General features: G+C 45.2%; 1 protein-coding gene across 1 annotated transcript in view; it reads right to left on the bottom strand.

Annotated features, from left to right (window-relative positions):
- The window catches only part of PREX2 (phosphatidylinositol-3,4,5-trisphosphate dependent Rac exchange factor 2), a 1,096,481-nt gene that overhangs the window by 214,214 nt on the left and 855,009 nt on the right, over nt 1-27,258 (bottom strand). Inside the window, exon 35 of the mRNA XM_069220299.1 lies at nt 26,952-27,095. Coding sequence (XP_069076400.1) covers nt 26,952-27,095 — 144 coding nt within the window. The remainder of the gene's footprint in view (nt 1-26,951; nt 27,096-27,258) is intronic.

Below are 27,258 nucleotides of genomic sequence, written 5' to 3'. Positions count from 1 at the left end.
CACGCACACACAAACATTCACAAACACCGCCCCACACACACACACAACACCCCTCTCCCCTATTGGAGACCCGACTTACCTGTGTTCAGGGGGTCCTCTGGCAGGAGATGGGACAGGGCGCTGCTGCCACCAGCAGCGCCCGCCAGCAGAACACCGCTAGACCGTATTATGGGTCATAATATGGTGTGGCGCTGCTGGTGGCAGCAGCGCCACCTTACCTCCATCCACCAGCATGGCCACAGTCAGATTTCCACCATTCTTCTGGCAGAAATCCAGCTGTGATCATAATACGGCGGACGGCTGGTAGCCGCCGCGACGTTTTTTTGGCAGCCGTCGCTGCGGCGGTAGGCGTTTTTTACCACCAGTCTCAAAATGAGGGCCATAGCATTTTAATTACTATACATTAATCCAACCACTGCCACACATGACTTTGGCCGTGCAAGGTGGCGGTTGGCAACTGGAAGACCAACCCCCTATAGGCACCCAACCATGCATGTCCTTCACCCATGCGCAGGGGAGGTTTCCAGTAAGACCCGGACGGCAACCAGACCCTGCGGCCAACACCTCCCAACCACCCAAGACCACGCTGTGCACAGCCCTTTTACAGTGCATGACTAGAGTTAGCCACAGCTTGACTGGGTGTGAGAATAGGTGTGAGAGAGAGTATCTGGGGGTGAGAAAGGCTGTCAGATTGTCTGTCTGGATGCGAGAGTGCGTACATCAGTGTTTTAGTGGGTGTGTCGTTCTGTGCGCGAGTCTGTGAGTGGCTGCATGAGGGTGTCAGTGGGTCTGTGAGTGGGTGCATGAGTGTCTTATTGGGTCTGTGAGTGGGTGCATGAGTGTCTGAGTGGCTCTGTGAGTGGATGCGTACGTGTCTAAGTGGGTGTGTGAGTGGGAGAAACTGATTGAAAGACAGGCAGAAAGAGTGAAAGTGAGAGAGATAGAGAGAATTTTTTTAGGATTTAATATCTCACATACTTAGAATGAGATAGTTTTGTTGGATTTCACACAAAAAAAATGTATTTAATATTTTTAAAATAGTATAATTCATTTTATTAAAAAAAATAAAAATTAGTCCAACTGCCCTTCAACCCCCGTAGCTCAGTGTGAAGGTTTGCAACCTTCACACTGAGATATGGGCTTTGTCTTTTTTTTCTTTTCTTTTTAGCCTTTTGTAGGCTATAGGTGGCCATGAGGGAGCCCTCAAGTGCTCTCCTGTGGTCCCTACTGATTTATTTTTATTTTCAATTTTTATTACAACAACCTTTATGGACTATGTGGGATTGCGAGGGAGCCCTCACTTGTTTTTATTTTATTTTTAAAACAAAGCCCTTACGGGCTACCTGGCACTACAGGGGAACCCCTAAGGCTTCCCTCACAGTGCCAATGGTTCAACAAGTACAGAGCAGCTTTGACAGCAGCTCTGTGCTTGCTGAAGCATTTCATCTCTGTCCCCTGCACGAGAGCAGAGGAGAGAGATGATATTTTGGATTTTTGCAGAGGGACCTGCTTTTAAGATCCAGCTGTCAAAACCTGAAGTGTTTGCTGTGGCTTGGCTTGGCTGCAGCGCTGCAGCCAAGCCACAGCAAACAGCTATGTCCAGATGGTGGGCACCCCCGGGACATAGCAGGAGCCGGCCCTGAGGGGTGGCGGTCCCCAAGGCCATCCCTGGCTCCAAAAGGGGGATCTATGTGGCTCCCTCCAACAAGAACTTAGCCCTGGGGGGTGGTGGTTCCCGAGGTGCGGGGGTCCCATAGAGACCCCCTTTATTTTTCTAAACATTTGCCTGGGTGGGGCAGTCTCTGGGCAGCGGGAGGGCTGCACAGCCCCCCAATACAAATATAGTGTTAATCTGTAGGGTGGTGGTCCCTGGGGCAGCAGAGGGGAGTGGGCACCGCTACTGCTCCAAATAGCATGTTGCCCTGGGGGATGGCAGTCCCCGGGACAGCAGGGGAGCCACAGGGCCCCCCGCATTAAATAAGAGATTACCCCGGGAGATGGTGGTCCCCGAGGCAGCGGGAGGGGGCCAGGAGGCCCACCACTTTTTTTTATAAAAAAAGCTCCTGGGACTTGGCCCACTTGGGGGAATTAGGCTAACGAAGGGCAGGAGCCAGCACTTATTTTATTTTTTATTTTACTAGTGGATTCATGGATCCACTGCATCTCCACTCATAAAATTAAAACAAAAAATGCTTTTTAGCTCTGGGGATCCCTTTTGGACGGTACCACCAGAGTAAAGGGGTCAGGGTGTTCATACACTGGCCCGTTTTATGTTTTTTAAAAAATTTTAGGGGGGACTCTGCTTCAGGCAGTTTCTGTTGTTGAAGTGTTATCAGCCAATCACATCTCAGCACGAGATCATTCCCTGGATATACAAATTTATTTTCCCCTTAATTTCTCAAAAACTGCTGAACAGAATTATATATCAAAACAAAAAAAGCACTCTTTCTGGACCAAGACCTACCTTCCTGACAAATTTGGAGTAATTCCATCCAGTAGTTTTTGCAATATTGCTGTTCAAAATACATATGGAAAAATGTATGAGGAAAACATGTTTTGGGACCCCCTTTCTTCTTTGCCCTCCCCTGAAAGGATCACCCCAAAACTTTCCAGGCAGCAGATGGCAGGACTGGCAATTTTTTTGGGAAAGTTTTGTGAAGTTTCGCCAAAGATATAGTAGGCAAGTAAAAAACACTTTTCGTATAGAAACTAGGTTAGAGTGACGCATAAATTATGCAAAAAAGGAGAGAACTCTGGGTAATTCCCAAGTTTAGGTGGAGAGCAGCTTCAATAAGGAGCACCCTGCAACACCAGCAACACTTTAGATTTGCTCAACTCAAATGTCTGTTTATCTAGCAAGTTCTCTCTTTTTTTGCATAATTTATGCATCACTCTAACCCTGAAAGGGTTTTGTTTTGACTTATACTGGGTGCTCCCTTGTGTCTGGACAGAGCTAAAATTCTCTGACAACCTCTAATGAGAGCACAATACATGTCAGGGATTGTGTTTACTCATTCCAGGTTTGATTGGATGCTATTTTACCAGCCTAAAGCTGTAATACTGTCCCTGGAGTGGTAAATTGATTTTGTCATTTTACAGCTCGCCAAAAGACTTTGTTCCTATCTAGCTCGGTGTGGATAGCACTGTGCTGATCCTATACTTAACCCCTTGGATGCGGGCGTTGGCCACTGGCCGACACCCGCACTACCTCCCTGGTGCGGGTCACAACCAGTGGCCGACACCAGGGAGGGGGTTAATAAATCCTCGGGTGCGTTTTTTTTTTTTTATTCCCGGGGAGACACGGAAGCTTTTCCATGTCTCCCCCCATACCCCACCCGCCCCTTTGTGACGTCAGCGTGCCGCAAGGCGCGCTGACATCACTTTGTGGACTTCCCCATCGGGGAAAACGGCCACAAACGGCCTTCTCCACGTTCAGGAAGGCCTCGTAAGAAAGGGGAGACTCTCCCCTTTCTTACGAGGCATTCCTGAAAGTGTTTCCTGGCCCCCGATCGCAGCACAGCCAGGAAACACCACTAGACACCAGGGATTTCACTTGGGGGGCTAAATTTTATTTTTTTAAAAAAGAAAAAAAAAAAAAAGAAAAAGAAATGGACAGGTGGTTGCCCGTGGGCAGGGCGACCCCCTGTGGGGGCAATATTTTTTTTAGTTGTTGTAGGGTTTCCCTGGGGGCCATTTTGGCCCCCAAGGAAACCATACAACAACTAATATATATATATATATATATATATATAAATAGATCTATATATATATATATATATGTAGATAGATATATATATAGAGATAGATCTATATATATATATATATATATATATATATATATATATATATATATATATATATATATATAAATCACTTTTGTCAATACGTGTGTGGTTTACCTGGGGGCTGCGATCGGCCCCCAGGAAAACCAGACCCACATATAAAAGTGATATATATATATATATATATATATATATATATATATATATATATATATATTTGCCACCAGTTGTCTTGCAGTTGTAGCTTGCATCTTCAATGCAATGCACATACTTCAACTGACGCTTTTCAACTGTAGCTTTTAGGCAGCAATAAAAAAGTCAAGTAAGTATTGTGATTATGTTTCTGCTACAAAAGGGTCAGACTTGTCTAGTGGCAGTTTTAGTGCCATAAAGAAGCGCAGAAGGTTTATATGCCTACTGCAAAGAGCAAATCTGTATTTTATGTAAATAGCTGAGTACATTAGTAAAGTCAGCCATTACCTGCGCTATAATACAAATGAAATGTATGTGCGGGGTGGAGGGCGGCTATGGAGAGATGAAGGGCACTTTTGCTGGGTGGTAATGAGGGAATCCGAGGAGGAGGGAGTGGGATCACCAATGATGATTGTTGGACTGGGTGCATGAGGTGCTAAAGACTGTGACGAATGGTATGTGACAAGGTGTTTTTTTAGTGTCTTGAAAGAACGTGCTGATTGAGGGAAGAAGCGCAGGTAAGGTGGCCTCTACTGTTGCACGTATCTCACACACACCATCGATTTTGTGACTGTCTATGTAGGCTAGTGTTTTAGAGCAACAGTTTAGCCAATAGCAGAGATGGCATCTTGATGGATGACTGCTGCCGTCACTCGGGTTATAGAGGACAGCTCTGACATAGGATCAGAGACTGAGACATCAGATGCTGAGACAGCATCTGAGGGATAGGACAATGGCTCAGACTCTGGGAGTGATTTTTCAGTCGGAGGAGTCCCATTCGATAACTCCTCTTCCAGTAAATTATGAGGGAGGTGATGAGGACAGTCCTGCTGTCCCTTCGCAAGCACAGTCTGTGCAACGGGGTAATAGTGGGTTAGCCCAACCTAGCGAGCAGGTGAATGCGGCCGCAAGCAGAGAGAGAGTGCTCTCTTGGGAGCTCCCCAATTTAGTTCAGCCCCACATTCCACCGCCCAAATCTTCCACCGCCCAAATCGTATTGTGGAGACATCAAAATGATCTATCGCAAAACAAATTGGCTTTGTAAGGCAGGCACCTGTGTTTTTGGTCCTGGGTTCGGCGGCCATATAGAGAAACATACTAAACCCAAACATTTCTGGATACTAGACATTCCGGAGAGTCCACAGAGGTGTGACTTGTGTGGATTCCCCAAAGTTTTCTTACCCAGAATACCCTGCAAAGCTGAAATGTTGAATAAAAACTCTATTTTTCTCGCATTTCTGTCACACAAACTACAGGAATATGCTGGGATCCACAAAATTCCTACCACCCAGTGATTCCTCACCTGTCCTGATAAAAACACTACCCCACTTGAGTGCCTACACCTAGTGCCTGCGTCAGGAATGGATCACCCCAGGGTCAATAGCTGCCTCATGTAAGGACCAACATTGACCGTTGTGTGATCTATTCCTGTCGCGGGCACCAGACCTACCCACACAAGTGAGGTACCATTTTTATCGGGAGACTTGGGGGAACGCTGGGTGGAAGGAAATTTGTGGCTCCTCTCAGATTCCAGAACTTCCTGTCACCGAAATGTGAGGACAACGTGTTTTTTTTGCCACATTTTGAGGTTTGCAAAGGATTCTGGGTAACAGAACCTGGTCAGAGCCCCACAAGTCACCCCATCTTGGATTCCCCTAGGTCTCTAGTTTTAAAAAATGCACAGGTTTGGTAGGTTTCCCTAGGTGCCGGCTGAGCTAGAGGCCAAAATCTACAGGTAGGCACTTTGCAAAAAACACGTCAGATTTCAATGTAAAAATGTGATGTGTCCATGTTGCGTTTCCTGGCGCGAGCATTAGGCCTACCCATGCAAGTGAGGTACCATTTTAATCGGGAGACTTGGGGGAACACAGAATAGCAAAACAAGTGTTATTGCCCCTTGTCTTTCTCTACATTTTTTCCTTCCAAATGTAAGACAGTGTGTAAAAAAGATGTCTATTTGAGAAATGGCCTGTAATTCACATGCTAGTATGGGCACCCCGGAATTCAGAGATGTGCAAATAACCACTGCTTCTCAACACCTTATCTTATGCCCATTTTGGAAATACAAAGGTTTGCTTGATACCTATTTTTCACTCTTTATATTTCAGCAAATGAATTGCTGTATACCCGATATAGAATGAAAACCCATTGCAAGGTGCAGCTCATTTATTGGCTCTGGGTACCTAGGGATCTTGATGAACCTACAAGCCCTATATATCCTCGCAACCGGAAGAGACCAGCACACGTAACTGTATATTTCTTTAAAAACTCTGACATTGCAGGAAAAAGTTACAGAGTAAAACGTGGAGAAAAATGGCTGTTTTTTTCAGCTCACTTTCAATATTTTTTCATTTCAGTTGTTATTTTCTGTGGGAAAACCTTGTAGGATCTACACAAATGACCCCTTCCTGAATTCAGAATTTTATCTACTTTTCAGAAATGTTTAGCTTTCCGGGATCCAGCATTGGTTTCACACCCATTCCTGTCACTAACTGGAAGGAGGCTGAAAGCACCAAAAATAGTAAAAATGGGGTATGTCCCAGTAAAATGCCAAAATTGTGTTGAAAAATGTGGTTTTCTGATTCAAGTCTGCCCGTTCCTGAAAGGTGGGAAGATGGTGATTTTAGCACCAGAAACCCTTTGTTGATGCCATTTTCAGGGAAAAAACCACAAGCCTTCTTCGGCAGCCCTTTTTTCCCATTTTTGTTTAAAAAACGAAATTTTCACTGTATTTTGGCTAATTTCTTGGTCTCCTCCAGGGGAAACCACAAACTCTGGGTACCATTAGAATCCCTAGGATGTTGGAAAAAAAGGAGGCAAATTTGGCGTGGATAGCTTATGTGGACAAAAATTTATGAAGGCCTAAGCGCAAACTACCCCAAATAGCCGAAAAAGGGCTCAGCACTGGGGGGGAAAGGCCCAGCAGCTAAGAGGTTAAAAACTTTGCTAAATAAACAGACATTTGAGGTGAGCAAATCTAGAGTGTTGCTGGTGTTGCAGAGTGTTCCTTACTGAGCTGCTCTCCACCTAAACTTGGGAACTACCCAGAGTTCTCTTTTTTATTGCATATATATATATATATATATATATATATATATATATATATATATATATATATGTACATACATATTAACTAAATTAAATGTCTATGCAATGTCTATACCTATTTACAATATATAGAACTATAATGGCCACAGGCTTCTGGAGAGGAGGGAGGGTGCATGTGAATATACAGCACTACATGCCCGAACAGATGTCTACTGGGTAAGTAACATTTTCGGTTCGCAGGCGTGTGTAGCTGTAAATACACATGCTTTGCGTAGACTGAAAAGCAGTTCTCTCCTAAAAAGAAGCGGTGGCTAGCCTGTAGGAGTTGTAGTAGTTTGAAATAGTGTTATAAGCACTGCCTGTCCAACATTTCTTTTTGTCGAGATAATACATCCACACAGTAGTGTTTAGTAAATGTGTGTTCTGTAGACCATGCGGCTGCTTTACATATGTCTACCATTGGTATATTGCCTAAGAATGCTATTGAAGCCCCTTTCTTCCTAGTGGAATGAGCTTTAGGAGTTACTGGTGAACGTTTTTTAGATTTGAGAATTCAAGTTTATATACATTTGACTATCCATTGTGCTAATCCATTTTTTGAAATGGGATTACCTTTGTGAGGTTGTTGAAATGCCACAAAGAGTTGCTTGGATTTTCTGAAATCTTTTATTCTGTCTATATAGTACATGAGAGTTCTTTTAACATCAAGGGTGTGAAGAGATTATTCAGCAACTGGGGGACAGATTTATACTTTTTGATGCAAACCTGCGTTAGTACAGGTTTGCGTAAAAAAGTATAGCGCCAGCAAGTGCCATTCCATGACGCTGGCCGGGCACCATATTTATGGAATGGTACTAGTCGACGCTCAGGCCCTGTTAGCGTCCTTGGAACGGATGCTAACAGGGCCAGGGAGGCATAGTGAAAACCGGGGCATGTGTGCCAAATTATGGCGCTACACTGTTTAGAGGCAAAAACATTGCCTCTAGGCAGTGTAGTGCCATTTTCTGGTGCACAACCCCCATGGACATGGCTCCTGTCTTACTAGAGACAGGAGCCATGCCCACAACCCCATTGGCCATGCCCAGGGGACAACTGTCCTCTGGGCATGGCCATTGGGGCCAGTGCCGTGCAGGGGTCCCAAGTCAGGGCCCCGAGCGGTGTTGGGGAAAAAAATACTCACCTGGACTTACCTGGGATGGGTCCCCCATCCTTAGGTGACCTCCTGGTGTGGATGGGGGTGGGTGGGGCTGTCCCCGGGGCTATGGAAGGGCACCTTTGGGCAATTTCCATGGGCTCCAACCAAGGAAATCTGCCTACAGGTCCCCTGACGCCTGTCCATGCCCAGGTGTTACATAATGTCGCTAAGCAAGCTTAGCACTATTATTTAAGGCCCCCGTGCTGGATTTTAGCATGGGGGATAAATATGGCGCAAAGGCCATATCGTCCTTTTCTGGACGGGAACGCCTACCTTGCATCTCATTGACACAAGGTATGTTTTCCCCTCTAGAAAATGACATAAATTCCATAACTTTGGCGCTAGACGTGTCTAGCCGCAAAATATAAACATGGAGTTATGGTTGCGCTGAATTAGCGTTAAAAAAATTACGCTAATTCAGCCCAAACCAAGTATAAATATGGGCCTGAATCTGGCTGTGGAAAGAAGACTGGTAATTCCACTGACTGATTGATATGAAAAGGTGAAACCACTTTTGGTAGGAATTTTGGGTTTATCCTAAGAATTATTTTATTTTTGTGAATTTGAAAGAAAGGTTCCTCTAAAGTGAATGCTCGAATTTCACTAACTCGCTTAAAGTAGTGATTGCTACCAAAAAAGCAACCTCCCATGATAAAAACTGAAGCAGGCAAGAATGCCTGGGGTTAAAAGGTAGCCCCATAAGTCTTGTGAGTACAATATCACGATTCTGCACAGGGACTGGTGGAGCTCGAGGTGGAATAACCCTTTTGAGACCCTCCTTAAAAGCCTTTATAACAGTTTTGGATGACAGAAGCTATTGCTGTTAAATGAATTCTAATAGAGGAATATGCAAAATGAGCTTTTTGTAAATGTAAAAATAGTAAACAATATCTTGAACTGATGCTTGAAGTGGGTCAATGTTTTTAGGTTGACAATAGTAGACAAAACATTTCCATTTTGCTGCATAACATGGTCTTGCATGCTTCTTCTACAATGTCCAAACGTTATGATGAAAGTTGTAAGTAACCAAACACTGTGACTTCAGGAGCCAAATCGCCAGGTTGGGTATACTGGGATTTGGATGTCTGATCTGACCTCTCCTTTGAGTCAACAGGTTTGGTTTGTTTGGTAGTTTGTGATGTGGTACTACAGACAGGTCTAATAGTGCTGTGTACCAATGTTGACGTGTCCACCTAGGACCTATGAGTATCATGGTGAGTGAGGTTTGTTTAATCTTTTTGATCAGAAATGGAATTAGTGGGAGAGGTGAAAAAGCGTAAGCAAATATCCCTGGCCAATTCATCCATACAGCATTGCCTTTGGATTGAGGGTGTGGGTACCTGGATGCAAAACTTTGGCATTTTGCATTTTCTGTTGTAGCAAAAAGGTCTATTTCTGGTGTTCCCCAAATTTGGAAGTATTGTTGAATCACCTGTGGGTGAATCTCCTATTCTTGTTTTGCTGTTGCGTCCTGCTTAAGAGGTCCACTAGTTGATTGTGTATCCATGAGATATACTCTGCCACTAACTGAATGCAATTGTGAATTGCCAACTTCTAAATGGTCTGTGCTAGAAGGGACAATTGTGATGAATGTGTCCCCGCCTGTTTTTGCAGGTAGTACATTGTGGTCATATTGTCTTTCCTTATTGATACTATTTTGTGTGCAATTTGTGTCTGAAAGTTTTGAGTGCTAGGAATACTGCTAGTAACTCCAAGTGGCTTAAGTGATAGGTTTGTTGGAGTGAGTCCCATTCCCCCTGTATAGTGAGGTTGTTGAGCTAAACTCCCCAACCTATCATTGATACATCTGTTGTGATTATGGTCTGAGTCATAGGGTCCTGAAAGGACCACCCTTTTGATAGGTTGGTGGAATTTCACCATTGCAGAGAGCATTGAGTCTGGAGGTCCAACAACACTAGATCCTGAATCTGACCGTGTAGCTGAGACCATTGTTGAGAGAAACATTGTTGTATTGGTCTCATGTGGAGCCTGGCAATGGGTACTATTGCTATGCATGAAGCCATCATGCGTAATAGTTTCATCACCAACTTCACTGTATAGGTGTGGTTGTATTGTAGTTGTGATATGAGAAAGTGAAATGCTTGAACCTTGACTGGGTTTGGGTATGCCAAAGCTGATTGAGTGTTTAGAATTGCCCCTAAATTCGGTTGTATCTGTGATGGTTGCAGGTGAGATTTTTGGTAACTGATTGTGAATCCTAGATCATTTATGGTATATTGAGTATGTTGTTGACAAATTTGAAGTGTGCTGGCTTTTATAAGCCAGTCATCGAGATATGGGAAGACATGTATGTGTTGTCTCCTGAGGAACACTGCTACCATCGCTAAACATTTGGTGAACACTCTTGGTGCTGTTGTTACCCCAAATGGTAACACTTCGAACTGGTAGTGCTTTCCTGCTACAACGAATCGTATATACTTTCAAGGTGCTGGATGTATGGGAATGTGGAAATAAGCATCCTTGAGGTCTAATGCTGTAATGTAATCCTATTTTTGTAATAGAGGAATGACATCCTGTAGTTACCATATGGAATTGTTCTGACAGTATGTAAATATTTAGGGGGCTGAGATCCAAGATTGGTCTGAGAGTACCATCTTTCTTTGGTATGAGGAAGTATAGTGAGTATACTCCAGATCCTTGTTGGGGTACAGGTACTGTTTCTATGGCTCCTTTGAGCAATAATGACTGTACCTCTTATTTTAACAGAATTTTACCAGTCTTCCTCCCACCGCATATGTGTGTTCTGTGGGTATGGTGAGAAAGTCACTGTTTATTTGATTGAAAGGGACCTCTGGAAGTGGCCGGATTACATCTTCCTCTATTATTGGACCCTCTATAGGAGGCTCTAAATGATCCTTTACTGTACAATTGTGAGGACTGATTTTTGTAAGGAAGTTGCTGTTTCTGAAGCTGATGGTTGAAACCCCCTCTAAACTGTGGTCTACAAAAAGTACCTCTGGTGGGTGTGGTATATAACGCACCCATTGCCCTGGCTGTCTCAGAATCTTTTTTAGGTTTATCTATGGTTGTGTCAACCTCAGGGCCAAATAGATGTTGCTTGTCAAGGAGCATGTTTAACACCCCCTGTTGTATTTCAGGTTTGAACCCTGAACATCTTAGCCAAGCATGTCTTCTAATAAGCACACTGGTGTTGATTGATCTAGCTGCTGTATCAGCTGCATCCATAGAGGATTTAATAGCATTATTAGATATTGCTTGCCCTTCATTTCCTATTTGTTGTCCCCTCTTTTGGTGTTCTGGAAGGAGGTACTGTAATAGTTCTTCCATTTCACCCCAGAGGGCCCTATCATACTTAGACAAAACAGCCAGTAAATTGGCTATCCTCCAATGACCTGCAGCCTGTGAAGCTACTCTTTTACCTGCTGCATCTATTTTCTCACTGTCCTTGTCTGGAGGAGGAGCATCTCCTGTGGACTAACTGTTGGCCCTTTTTCTTGCTGTGCCAACTAAAATTGAGTCAGGTGGTAATTGGGTTTTTATAAACATTGGGTCTGAGGGAGCAGGTTTATATTTTTCATCTACTCTAGGAGTGATAATTCTGACCTTTACAGGTTCCTGGAAAATATCAGAAGCATGTCTGAGCATTCCTGGAAGCATTGGAAGACATTGATATTGTTTATGTGTAGACGCTAGCATGTCTAAAAGGAAATCTTGTTCTATCTGATCTGTATGCATCTGCACATTATGATAGGCAGCAGCTCTGGCCACGACTTGATTGTATGCAGTAGTGTCTTCCCGGTCTAGCAGGATATAAGTCTGGATCATTTAACAGAATGAGATCAGGGTCATATGTATCCCATGGATCTTTGTCCTGGTGGTCATCACTAAAATCATCCCTGTGTGGTGATAATAAGGATACGTGTGGTGATAACTGTGCTTCATATGTGGGTGATGATGGTGGAGGTGGTGTTGAAGGAAGAACCGGAGAATTTTGGCGGTAAAGGCTGTTTGTGTTTTTCAGCCTCTTCCTGGTGTTTATCCTTGGAGATCTTTTTTTAAGGAGGTACATCCTTTAAAGTGTCTTTAAAAGTCAATTTGCTATTAAAGGACATTGGAGGGGAGGCAATTATTCTTCCTGTGTCATTTTGAATGTGTATTTTTTGCTGTTTAGCGTCCATCTCCTCTAAAATAGGCTGTATGTCCAAGGATTCATGGGTAGAAGTAGTTTTCTTGCTACCCATGTCTTTCGACTCCGAAGGTTTGTATGTGCAGTGCTTTGATCGAACTGAAAACATCGGCTCCAAAGGTGGTGTAGATTATTTCAGATCCCTTCTGATTTTCGGCTCGATTCCGAGACTGCTGTCGGAGTCTGTTTGGTCAATGCCGAATGCACTTTAGCCTTTAAGGTAGGTGCCGAACCCGAAGGTTGGTCATCCGGACTTACTTTTCAGTTCCGACCATGGCTTGAAGGCAGTGGAGGACCGACGACTAGTGCTGGATCCTTTTTTAACACTTTTGTGTGGTGCAATGGGGCAGTTGTATGCACTATGGAGGTATGTAGTGGCTATCATGATCTGAGTGCTGATCTGAGTTAGAGTCTTGAATAGAAAATGTTGCCCCTTGTCAAACTTCTTCCTGTGCGTGTTCTTCACCGAAGATCTCAGATGTGTCTTCTGTGGATTTTGACGCAATTTCGAGACGACGAGCTCTACAGTCCCGGAGAGTCTTTTTTGATCTAAATGATCTGCAGGTGTCACAGGTTTCTTCCTGATGATCTGGAGATAAACAGAGATTGCACACAGAATGTTGATCGGTGTATGGGAATTTAGCGTGACATGAGGACAGAATTGAAACGGAGTTCGTTCCATCAGCCCGACATTGAAGTAGGCCCCATAAGGATAACGCCTTTTTAAGGGCGAGAATTCGACCAGAGGGTCTAAATCAGATCGAGTATAGATGGAAATGCAATCGAAACAATGCCGACGATACTATAGAAAGGTAGAAAAAAGTTCAGAGATACCGAACCGGGATCCACCGGAGCGAGAGGAAACACGTCTGAACCCGACGACAGAAAGACAAAGGACTAGATGCCCATGCACACTATCACCGAGAGGAGGAGTTACTTGATCTTGTGACTCGAAAACCTTCTTAGAAGAAAAACAACTTGTAACACTTTGAGCCCAACACTAGATGGTGGACTTATGCAAAGCATTTGTATCTACAGCTTCACATGCCATTGAACATCATTATATATATATATACATATATATATATATATATATATATATATATATATATATATATATATATATATATATATATATATATATATATATTTGTTTCTCCAAATACACCAATGCCACCGAACACCTTAAAGGTGGGTGCCATAAATGTGAGGTGGACCCACGTAATATATACGTAATATAAACCAACAAACAAAATAGGCAAAATGTGCACTCACTGGTTTACTGAAATATTTATCCCTCGGTAAGCAGACATGTTTCTGCAGATGCCTTTCTCAATGCTCACTCAACATTAAAGGCACTCCTGTGGGGGGCGTGGTCTGGAGACGGGAGATGATGGCCACCTAGACCAAGGAGCTCTGCGAGGCAGTGGGCTTTGGCCGGGGCGGGGGCGATACGGCTGCCATACACCCTTTCATCTGAGCCCAAGAAGCTCCCTACAACCGGACTCTGCTTGGGGAGCCGAGAGAGGGGCGCGTTGCACGGCGTCAAGAGGGAGGCGCGGAGAAGAGGCCTGCTGGGCGGAACGGAACTGGGACCCACAGTGAATGAGGCGTGCGACTACGGAGGCAAGACGGCAGCATCACATTGCGGTGCCGGAGAGCGCTACCTCCCTCCCCACCTGGACGGGGAGCTCCGCGAGATGGTGAGCTACGATTGGGATTGAGAGCCTTACAGACACCATACATTCTCTCACCTGAGCCCCAAGAAGCCTCCTAAAGATGGACTCCATCTGGGGGGCCATGAGAGGGACACGCCACACAGCGACGGGGGGAGGTGCAGAGAGGAGACTGACTGGGCTACGTGAGACGATGTTTCGCAGTGGAGACGACCCGTGCCTGCGGAGGCAAGATGGCGGCATAGTGGCGCTGGACAGCTGGTGCCCCCCCTCTGACAATAGCCTACAATTATGGAAGGAGGGGGTCCTTGCCATCTTCATCTATATTAGGGACCCCTCCGTCCTCTGGCCCTTTCCCTCTGCTGTTTAACTGCTGCTACTAGTTGTTCCAGCCCAAAGCAACATCGCTGGTCCTTTTTACTTTCTATGTTACCCTAGGATGTGGCTCAGGTGGAGGTGGACGCAGCCATAGTGAGAGGAGTCGCCTTCGCAACTGCTACGGGCGGCAACAACAGGTCAATCTTACCCACACCCTCCTCCTGCGCCTCAGGTGGTTCTGAGGCGACAAACCTGCGTGGCAGACTGGATGAGGAGTGAGCGACATGTGGGGATATCAGAGCCAGGTATTTAGTCACCCCATTCACCTCGCCCTACATCTCATTGCGCCCTCGCTACCAGTGGTACTTCTCCCCATTCAGCCCGCACAGGGGACGCCTGCCCTTTACCTGTGCAGTTTGGCGATAATGATGCAGCATTGGCAAGAGGCGCGATATCTGATTCTCCCGTGAGTGCTATTACTGCCCCACACAGTCTCGGTTCACAGACAGTGTCGGATCTACCTTTGAGGGTGACAAGAGGGCCACTCCTCGCCTGACCTACACACTGTCAACCCTTGTCGACACTACAGCATGGAGAAGTTTGGGTGGGGTAGCCCCCGACCGTGGACCTCGGACCTTGAGGGCTGTATCCACATCAAAGCCCTGACATGCCCGGTGGCAAAACGATAGGCAAATCCTCAGGCAAGCCAGCAAGACAACTACTCTTTTCCCCCGCCGCAGGACCACACTCTCCCGTACAGTCCCTCACCATGACCGACCCGGTGCAGATAACAACCATGGAATGCATATTTCAGGAAATCACAGCAGTGAGCCGCAGACTTGAGGGAATGGACGCTGCTATAACCTCGTTGACAACGGAGATAAAATCCATGCGCTTAGATATAGCAGGTTCCAATCTCAACAACAGGACTGGAACACCGTATGACAACCATGGAGGCCCATATTCACACTGTCCAAGACAGGGACCAGGACCTTTTGTACCTCCGTAGTAAGCTAACAGACTTGGAAGACAGGAGCCACATGGATAACATCTGCTTTTTTGGATTCCTGGAACACGCAGAAGGTACAGACACTCCATCCTTTCTTAGGTCTGTCCTCCCCAAACTGACTGATTTAACCTTCAACCCACCATTGGAATTTAGGCGAGCACACCGACTGGGTTCAAAGCGACAGGATGGAACGTCCAGGCCCCGCCCGATCATTGCTTGTCTACTGAGACATGGACAGGCCCGTCAAGTCTTCCTAGCGGCTTGGGCACACGGACCCTTCCGGGCAGAAGGATACAAAATACGTATAACAGCTGACTTCTCAAAGGAGACCAATGATCAACGGAAAGCATTCCTGGCTCTCAGACCCTGGATGCGCCAACTGGAAGTGAAATATGGTCTGTTTGAACCAGCGAGACTGTGGGTCACCACAAACGGTGAATCTAAGGACTTCTATGACCCTGAGGATCTGCGACTTTTCCTGGGCAGCCTACAGCCCCAAACCATGGACACATCTAATTCGGCCCTGCCACAAAGACCACCTAGAGACAACCAAAGTGCAACACAACCACAAACCGCCCAAGGAGGGACAAACCGACGCAAATCATATCACCTTCTCAGAGGCGGAGACTTAGAGTGATTCACAAGGACACATGATGACAGGGCACAAGTGTTACAAGCAGTGGCGCTCCACACACAGCTATCAGACAGAGACAGATCTCGCTCTCCCCTGATACCCGTCTCAACGCCCACCAGAAATCGCAGCTGCGATGGGAGATGCCAGAGGATCCAGAGTTATGCCTAGGGCCCAAAGAGCTTGATACTAAATTGGCAGACAGATGAGTATCTGACCGCATGTTGATGTTATAATGTTATAATGTTGCGGTATCTTTCATTACGCTCTCTACGTGTAATAATCAGGTTTTGATCGTGCCTTACTTACGGTAATGTACATATATATGCATGTATGGTATACTACTGTTGGATGTTTTATATATGAAGATGCTTCATTTCAGTGGCTTCTGGACATACCCTTTCCCCTACTTACTATCCCACCCTCTCCCCAAGTCTCCGTGGAGGAGATCTCTGCCCTGATGATCTTCTAGGCCCCCACTGCTGATGTAGCAGAGGAGCACTGTGATCCAGACACGGAATCGTGACACCCGTTAATGGCAGGCCCCTAGGCATGACATGAGGGCCACGGATATACTGAAGGCCAAAACACAGGGTGCTAAGGAGAGCACAATGCTTTTCAGCAATACACCTCCACTAACATGCCGTCAGCTCATACTCCTGACGGCCCTAGGAAGACCAAACCCCCCCTATCCCTATCCCAGCCACAGCAGCCACACGATGCAGAGACAGCATTGTCGCCCACAACCATTTGGTGCTCCCATGCAAACAGGACTGCTATCATTCCTCTCCCTCACCCCGTCCCTGCACTAGAAGTAATTGAATGACACATCGGTACGCCCATTCTCGACGGTACGCCCCTCTCTCAACCTCCAACGATACGATCAACTTTGAAGGCTATTCTTACATGATATTTACATGATGCCGGGCCATGTGTGCCCCCCCCTTGGCCGGGGCCCAATTAGCTGAGTGTGTGGATCCCACAGGTTTGGACCCGCAGTCCACAGATATGGTCCCAAAGGCTTTGCTCCTTTGCTTCCTTCACTGACTCACCACTACATTTCTCCTTTCCTTCACTCTTTCTATTCTCTCTCTCTCTTCTTTTTCTCCTCCCTCTCTCTCTATCCCACCCACACTATCCTCTCCCCCTCCCCTCGCCTCTACATTTACCCTCCCCGTGTACCTCGCCTTACCCCCCCAAAGGGGGCAGTCTGTCACCTGTCAGTCTCCCTTCCCCTAATCCACCTTGCTACAACCTGCACTGCCCTGCACGGCGCCTCCTCCCCTCTCTACCTGCATAGTTTATCTCAGTCCAATTACCCTTCCCTCCCCCTCCTTTCTTCCATCGGCATGGCTGACCCTGTCCCCCACGCAGCCCACCCATTACAGATAGTCTCCTGGAATGTTAATGGCCTGACGCACTTTGTAAAACGGAAAAAAATACTGTCCTACCTTCAATCCAAACGGGCTGACATAGCTCTTCTCCAAGAGTCACATCTTGACAGCGTAAAAGCCAGTAAACTACATTGAGACTGGGTGGGAAAGGTACTCTTCAGCTGTTGCCCTAAGCAACAGGAGTCGGCGTCCCACGAAAATGCGGGGTTGCGATATTGCTCCGCAAGACACTGCCCATAACTGTCATTAAATCGTGGGTTGACCCGGAGGGGAGATATGTGTTTGACAAATTAAAGATGGGAGACTCCTCGATATGTGTGGTTTCCGTATACACACCAACCGGTCCTAAAAGATTCTTCTTCTTACGAATAAACCGCCTTCTGGCTGAAATAGGAGAAACTCGCAATATAATAGGGGGAGACTGGAATTCGGTCCGTGAAGTGGTATTGGACAGGACAGGTCCTCTCAATGTTAGTAATAATCATGACAGAGCTCTCCTATCTGACGTGATGGCAGATACTGGACTAGTGGACTATTGGAGGCTCACACACCCAACCAATAAGGAATATACTTTCCTGTCGCCGGTAAACGGAACTCAATCCTGATAGGACTACTTTCTAGTGTCACACAATATAGTGGCCAAAATACAAATACAATACAATAATCGCATAATGGAATGTGGTCTTCCTGACCACTCTCTGATTCATCTATCAATCCAAATGGGTCTAACATATCAAGGCCACAAACCCTGGCACATTACCGTTCAACGCTACAGATCTCCCCAGGGCAAGGTGCAGCTGCAAACCCACATGTCCACTTACATGTGTGACAATGTCGGCACTGTTGCCTCCAAGAGGGTCCTATGGGCTGCAGCAAAAGCGACCCTAAGAGGCCAAATGATGCATGATGCGGCACTAGCCAATAGGGACAGGAAAGCCCATCAGAAGATCCTTGAGGATGACATACAAAGTCTTACGCAGCAGTACACCATCCAGCAATCCCTTCCTACGCACCACTCCCTGGAACGCGCCCGTATGGTGCACAATGAGCTCTACACATCTCAGGCCGAATATGCGCACCAACGCCTGCAAGGACGGCACTATGAGCAAGAAGAGAAGGCTGGATGACTACTGGTGGCGCAGCTCCGTCAAAGAGAAGCTGCCCTAGCCATCCCGGCTATACCATCCTCTAATGGGGAGATACTCACATGCCCACATGACATTGTTAACGAATTCACGACATTTTATCAACATCTATATACCCCAGAATCGGTGTCTGACTCTGGCTAAATAGAGGCTAACCTCAATGACACTAACCTGCTCTGCCTCTCGGCTGATGGCCGAGCACTTCTTGACGTAGAGCTAAGTAGGGCAGAAATCGTGCAAGCCGTTTCCGATTTTCACTACCATAAATCACAAGGTGAAGATGGCTTCCCTGTGACGGAACCCTCTACTCTGCGGCAGCATAGCTCTCCTGAACGGGGATTTCAAGATATTGACTAGCATCTTGACGGCCCGCCTGCATAAAGTTATACCGTCCTTAATCCCCGACACTCAAGTGGGGTTTGTACCGGGACGTACTTCTAGGAACCACATGCGTACTCTTTGTTGTACTCTGCTGGAATCCAGGAATATACCGGAGGAGGTTCTAGCCCTGTTCCTAAACGCTGAGAAGGTGTTTGACCATATTGAATTGCCATATCTGTTCGCCACTCTGGCAAAATTTGGACTAGGATAAAAATTTATTTTCAAAGTCCGCCTGCTCTATGACCACCCCATGGTGCAGGTCAACTGTGGGGGTTTTTTATCAGACCCCTTCTTATTTTATTGGGGGGCGCGGCAGGGTTGTCCTCTGTCGCCGCTTTTGTTTTTGTTAGCGATGGAGCCCCTTGCGGCCACTATCCACCACTCCCAGCAGATTACAGGAATACCCCTGGCGGGAGGGACCTAAAAAATGTACCTATATGGCGATGACGTATTACTTACCCTAACTGATCTGACGAGATCCCTGCCAGCTCTACTAGAGATCATAGATGGTTTTGCGATTCTGTCCGGCTATCAGGTAAACTGGGACAAGAGAAAAGAGCTACCCCTCTCACTAATGACGACGAGAGCTGCAATACATGGATTTCCATTCCGTTATACCCCAAACTGCCTCAAATACCTGAGTATACTTGTCAAGTATGGTTTCGAATGTATGGTAGCAGTTAACCTGGACCCTCTCGTAGCTTGCATGAAAATGAACTTCGCGAAGTGGTCACTTTTAGGCCTCTCCATGTGGGGTAGAGTACAAGAAGTGAGAATGGTCACACGCCTACGTTTTACCTACGTTCTTGGTATACTTCACCTTCAGGTGCCCCTTTCAACCATTCGGCCGATAGAGGCAGCACTGGGAGCCTTCGTGTGGGGTTCTACACGCCCACAATTAACGCCGGCGAAGATAGCAGCAGGCCACTCCTGTGGGGGCCTAGGACTGCCCTCGGTGGAACATTACTCCCTTGCTCTCCATCTATCCCAACTGGCATACATGTTAACGGGTCCCCGGAACAACCGCAAAGGGTGACCACAGAGAAGCTGCTGCTCACCTATCGTGGCAGTCTTGGTGGCCTGTACTGTGATGGCTCCTCACAGATCAGCCCAGCTAACCCAATCTTAACGGTGATGCGTGCAGCATGGCGTAGGGCTCACCGCTTACTAGGAATACACCCACTTTTACATGTCCAGGCCCCCATATGGAGAAATACCAGTCTATGGATAGGGGGAACTGCCCTCAGTTGGCCACAATGGAGCCTGGCTGGTATTGACTGCATAGCCCAGGGTATAGAAGGAGGGATACCCAAACCATTTGATAAACTATGAGAGGAGTATAATCTCAAACACTGTCTACAACAATCTTTGGGTGCCTCCCCCTGGGAGCTCAAGACCTCGCCTGCGGCTACCTATCTCCATACATGAGGCCACCACAAAGGCGTAATGACAGGCCTCTACGATGTAATTACGCAACATCTCTACTCACAACCCCTCCTTGAAATGCTACGCTCTAAATGGTAGGCCCGGCTGCAGACAGACTATACCGCAGAAGCCTTGTCAAAAATCCTAGACGCCCTAGACAGAGGCACTCGAGAAGTCTGACTGAAATTCTGTCTCTTTAAGGTAATCCATGACTGGTACTGGACTCCTTTGAAATTGCAAAGAGCAGGACTTCTACCACACATGAACTGCTGGCGATGTTCAGAGACCCGATGCGACTTACTCCACATCATATGTGAATGCCCATCGATCCAGCCCCTATGGGAAGCAGTGAGCTCCACCCTAAAAGACTACTTACCGCTCCAGTCATCGCTTAACCCCTCCCTCATACTCATACATGATACAGGGCCTCTCCCCACCTTGTCACGACCGCAACATAGATTGCTCTAAACAGCGCTAGCAACAGCAAAGGTCTGCATCCTCCGGCATTGGAGGTCAAGTGTTTCCCCTGTCCCAGAAGAGTGGATTGTGGTAATGGTCCTAATAGCCACACATGAACGCATCATCTATAACTTACAGGATCAGGCAGCCCTTGTTAATCAGGTTTGGGCCTCCTTCCTTACAGGGGCATCATAACTGCTTATCACTGACCACCTTTATTCTTCACCCTTCCCAGCCACTGCTACCACTGGTGGGACATCAACATGCCTCCACCCCCCCTTCAAGCCCATATCCGCCCCCACCTCTTTTTCCAACTCTTCCCACCCCTCTATTCCTTGAGTACTCTCTGGTCCGGCTCGCCATCACTGCAGTCCTCCGCCACACTGACTGTCCTCCCCTCTCCTCCTCCCCTCTTCTCCCCTATCTTCCTCCCCCTCCCAGCGATCCTCCCCCTCACCATGTAAGCACACCTCTCCAGTGAAACAAACAACACTATTCTGCAGCCACTAAGCCTCCCCATACACATCCTATGCAATGTACTACAGCATTTCAGTCACAGCCTCACTACATCGCAGGCCTTCTGACCTCCAACTACCTGCCTACTAGTACGTGGATACACTGCCAGGCACCATGATTATCCTCCTTACTGTCATGAAGGGAAACAGCATGTCAGGACCGATTAGAACACTCAGGCACGACAGTCTCCAGGACGTTATACACCAAACGGCGGAGCACGCTTCCCTCAGCCCACAATTACATACCCTCAACCTTCAGCCTCCTCCTTAATTCTGTAATTTTATATCACTCTCACTCTCCTCCCCCTTCCCTTTCTCAAGCACTGTTTCTCCCCAAAGGTTTCAACAGTTGTAAGCCTCACTTAGGGCCATATGTACGAACACATTTTCCCATTGACACAGAATGGGAAAAACCCTTTGATACATCTGGCCCTTAGTGTTCATTACAACTACAACCATTGTGGTGTATCTCAACTTGTGCTAAAGTCTGTACAGCCTTCCTTTGTACTATTTCAACCCTATAATAAAGAATGGTAATTAAAGAAAGCACTCCTGTTTCCATTTTCATTTAAAATCCCAAATGCGCGCTTATTGGCAAATAATCCATTGGCACAGAAGAAGTACTGGCCGTATAAAGTTGCATACAAATCCATTGCTAAGGTGTTTGGACTCATTTAATTAGCAACATTATGGTGCGATATGGGGAACATCAGTGCATTTATTTAAAATCATTAAAAACACCAGTGCTGTGATATTGAGTAAGGTACGTGTTAACATGGTAGCTGTAACACATACAAATGAAAATGAATGAACTGTAGGGCCATTCATTTTTTATATGTTTATCCTTACATCTTACATATGTTTAGAAAAAAATAAATCAAAAACGTATGCTTGCTGAGAACAGACCTATAGTCTTTTTCTCTGTGGTGAGGGAGTCAAGAGTGTACTGGTTGGGGCATCTTCTATTGTTTCTCATGGGAAAGCTAGATCCTATTCACTCTGAATATTATAACCTCTAAACATATGTACACTATGGTGGATCGTATCCAAAGTGGAAAGTGGCCTTTAGATTCAGATGCTGAACCCCGACAGTGAAAGGAGGCATCTCACAGGAGCAACGAGGGGGGCTAACTGACTGTATCAATTGAGCTTCTCATCATTGATGTATATCTGTGCTGAAGAAAGAGGAAGAAGGGCCAGAAGCGACTCAACACCCTCTGTGAAGTCTGTATGTGCACTTTGTAATTAACATATCCTATCAATGTGTTTGCTGGATTAGTGGAAATAGGTAGCCTAACCTCTTGGATTTCCCTTGCTCTAAATTTGTATTAGGTCTGTGGGATGTCTAGTATAGTAGACTGTCTGAGACTGTCACCCCCAACTATCCAACCCCTCCGGAACATCAGTCTGCCCTGTAGGAAGTCAGCGCTTTTCCACTCAGTGGCAATTTCACAGGATATTGTGCAAGTGTTGGTACAGTGTGCTCCTGCTCACATTGTCGGTAGGTCATCCTTTGCAAGGCAGAACTTCGACTGTGAAGGTTTTCCCCCAACAATAGTAAAGTGAGACCGAGCAGCAGCACCACAATGCTGCACTTCCATGAACACTAAGATGCAGAGACAAAGGGAGCAGGAGCTTGGAAGGAGCTATCCTCGCATAGATGTCAGCAAGCTCAGACCCCTATTAAAGGATATCGCAGACTCTATGCATTCAAAGCACTGGCTTCAAATATTGATACTTTATGTCAGTTTTTTCTCATTGAGACATTGTTACCTGTGGAACAGATATTTTGCTTCATTTGCTTAAAGCCACTTGATGCTGAAACATTTGTTTTTAAGCTGGTAGGTAACCAGTGTTTGTGCTTGTGCCTCATTGGTGGTAAACCCAAGACTCTTCAAATCTAAATACTGCATTTCAGCTCTGACCGGCCAACCTCTTCAATGACCTGTACCTCTCAGGGAGTTGTAATTTAAAGGTAAAAATATGTTTGGGTTTAAGGAGTATGAATCTACAGAGGTTGGAAGAAGGTAGGTGGTTGTGCCACCAAGGAAAGGTAGAACCAGCGGCTCAATGACATTCACTTTGTCAATTTTGAAATAATGAAAGATTTCTATAAAAACAATTGCCATTCTGAACCCTAAACTATGTTGCTGGTGTTTGATAAAGCCTCCACTCAAGTCACTAAGTCACCAAACAGCAAATAGCATTTTTGGCAACACACAAGGCACACAAGCCCAGGATAAAGTGAATGATAAAAAAACAGAAAATTGTTTGCTACACAATAAGAAGAATGAACCTGATCAAATAAGTCTGTGCTTAAAGGTCAACAATAAAAAGGCAATGGTACAAGACTCCAATCCCGCTGTGGTTGGGTCTAATCAATTTAATACTGTCACATAGGTTCTCATTATCCTAATGAAGCTACTGAATTTGGGTGACAGAATCACCTGAATTGTAGGGCACTGAGTACAATCCCACACCATGTGATGCCTGTCGGCCTAATATGGGTTTTTTCGGTCAACTAGCAGTGCCTCATCTCCACCCGAGAGCAGGGATGATTATGGCAACCAGGTGCATGACAGAGAGGACTTCTCAGGGGAATCGTGGTCGATAAGATCTCATTCCTTTCTCTCAGTTACATTAGTCTCACACAGGCAAAGACAAACAGAAGCAGAGTATAGTTCAATAAGGTTTATTAAAATAACTGCATCTTAGATAAAACTGCATATATTGCAATAACTAGTATGATAAAACACACTAGAAGCAAAATTGTAACAAGAAGAGTGAAACACAAAAAAAGTCCCACCATACTGTTACTAGAAATTATACATATATATATACTTATCCTACCTAAGCTATGTTAGAGCACAGCGTGCTAAATTAATCTACCCTTCAGGTTTCTCCCTTGGGAAGACATCAACCCCATTACCTGACAAAGGAAGCCTGTTGTCTAGAAAGACACCGTCCCCATATAGGCCAGGGATTCGGTAGTCTAAGCAAACACATGTAGCGAAGATGTTCAGCAATAGCATGCAGTCATGGTCATCTGGCTGGAATCTCCCTCTAATGTGTATCGGACAGAGAAGTGTTTTATAATAAAACAATGGATGTTCTAGGAAACATTTCCCCACATAAGGATGTGAATGTCGGAGACACAGCGTACCACTTTTGCCGGCAAACCTATCTGACTGCAGCCTTGAAGAAAGTACAAAGTGAAATGAATGCAGTACTAAGAATGCGATGCTTTCCTATGCGAAGGAACAACTAGATAGAGAAAATAAAACAACCCTGCAAATGTGGCTAATGCTAGAAAAATAAAGCAATGTGAATAAAATGTAACTGGGGTAAAGTGCAAAACTAAAACATGGCTAAAATGGCAATACAACAATAATAAAGAGAAAATCGATCACTACCCCATTATCTTAAGTATGAAAAAAAGATGTTGCAGAAAGGGTTACCTTTAAATCATGTGCATCAATCCTGTCACCATTTCCAGACTCTGATGCTCAACTTAACATTAGAATCATAGAGACTGCCACACTGTGTCAAGCTCAATTGAATAAAGGCTCAAAATAAAAAATGGGAAGTGAAAGTGAATGTCTAGCTGGTCCATTGCAAGCCTGTGACTATTCTAATATCATCAAAAAAATGTAATGACAGCTTGAGTTTATCTGAAGAAGTTACATCAGACTCTCCAATATTCTATCTGCACTCAAAAAATTCAAACCTTTCCAGCTGATCTCTTATCAACACTACAGACCAAAACTGATAACACGCACAAAACATGAAGTTCTTTTCAGGGAGCTTAGTTGATCTAGAAACAATATTTTCTAAAATAGAGGGCGGGTATGCACAAATACAAGTTCAGGACTCATCAGTCACAAAGGAGATGATAAACTCAAATCAAAACTAGAAGACCTTGAAAATAGACCACATAGATCAAATCTCCTTATTGTGGGAGTTTCCTTAGAGAAGGCGAAAGGTCAGAATATGATTAACTATGTGACTGATTTGATTCAAAAGCATGTCAATCCTGAAGCTTGTGAGGATCTGACAATTTCAAGAGTGCATCACGGTCCACTTAATCATCCTTAGTCAGCACTTGGCCACAAACCTATGGACATTACAATAAAAATGTCATCTTCTCGAACGTTATCAAGAAAAAAGTGTTCCATATTGCTAGCGATATATATTTGTGGACTGGCCCAAAAATGTGAACTCCAACAAATGATGGTAAAGTATTAAAAACATGGCATACAGGCATAACTCTGGGCAAGGAGATGTAGGCTAGCTGCTAGGAACATGGTTCCCAATAGGCTGACGGAAGTCCATGTCGTCGTCAGCTACGGCGGAGCTGAGTTTAGCACGCCATGCTGATCACAAGTCCAGTTTCTGCCAGCCTTTTCATGGCGGGGACCCTGCCATGAAAAGGCTGGCAGAAACTCATTGCTTGGGGCCACCGCCAATGACCATGTCGTGGGCAGTGCAGGAGCCCCCCTGCCCTCAACCTCGGATTGCACACTGTCTGATATGGCAGACGGTGTGCATTCCAAGGGTGCTGGGGGCACCCTCTCTGCGACAACATTAGCCTTGGCTCCATGAGGATCCGAGGCCAGTGCCGCTGCATGGTTTCCACGGGGCTGACTGGCTGGAAACCTCTGATTTCAGAGGCTTCCTCCGGTCAGCCAAGTGGAAACCTCGTAACAGGCTTGGGGGGAGACTGCCAGCTCTATGGTGGTCTCCTGTCCAGGGGGCTAGAGGGCCGACGGTCAGCCAGCCAGCCTCGTAATGAGGCCCTAAATCTTCTTTTGCTTAAAAATTTGAAATCTCATATGAGAATGGTATTTGTGCATTTCCCTACTTGATAATTTTAGGGCTTGAGTTCAAGCTCAGTAGTAATGGAGACTTCTCCAATTTCTTGAGGAAAAGTTAAAATCTAGAGTATAACCTAAAAGTTCCATTTATCCCACAATCCCTATTAATCTCTTTGCTATCCCTATTGTGCAGGACATTTAGCCAGTGTCTTTGCCTTAAAATGTATCATTTGCTCCAGAAATGTAAATATTTTCCATTGCCAGTGATCTAATCTCAGACCCTTTACATTTTACTTTTCTGCCATCTACATTTCAGAAGCTTTTCTAAAATAAGTGACATACGATGCATGCTCGGTATAGAGTTTTCCTCTTTCGGTCAATATCTTTCAAAGATTGATTGTCTTCCAGAAGTTCCAATGAATACTAGGAGCTCACTTAATACAGGAAACATTATTATTTATCATGGGAATATATTGCACGCGGTTTCACTGCCCACTATGTCAACATTAGAAAACCTTTCACTAGGTGCAAGAATTGCGTTTTTCTGTTCGACATTTTGATTGAGATATTCAAAAGAATTACATGACCTTAGGTATCACTCTCGACATATGCTTTTGATTATAGATAGTTTATAAGAGATTAATTTAACTAATCAATCAATATGTTCATTTTGGAAAATGCTCATAAATCTCTTTCACAAGCACCCTAAACATATTATTTACTCATATTCAATTAGGAAACATTATCAGGCAAGTTTTTCAACATAGAACATTTGAATAGAATTATGAAGATATCGTACCTTGTGCAAATAGAACAGGGTAGATTTTGAAACCACCACCATTTTTCAATCTTTGAGGAAGCTGCTCAAAATGATAGCTATCAATGTAGAAATAAACTTTCAGTGCTTGTCGACTTCCTTCTGCCAGATACCTTATTGGGACATCTTCAAAGGAAATAGGCTTAGTGTTAACATAAGATAATTCAACATTTTTGTTAACTGAGTACACTTTCATCATTTTTAGACATCGAAAAGCCATAACAAATATAATAAACATGGGTTACAAAGCAATCTTAGAACTATATGGTGCAAATTCCATTAGTGATTG

Source organism: Pleurodeles waltl, chromosome 2_2, assembly GCF_031143425.1.
Source record: "Pleurodeles waltl isolate 20211129_DDA chromosome 2_2, aPleWal1.hap1.20221129, whole genome shotgun sequence".
Lineage (NCBI taxonomy): Eukaryota > Metazoa > Chordata > Amphibia > Caudata > Salamandridae > Pleurodeles > Pleurodeles waltl.
Note: the sequence above shows the minus strand (reverse complement) of the source record. Positions and strands in the feature narration are given on the sequence as shown.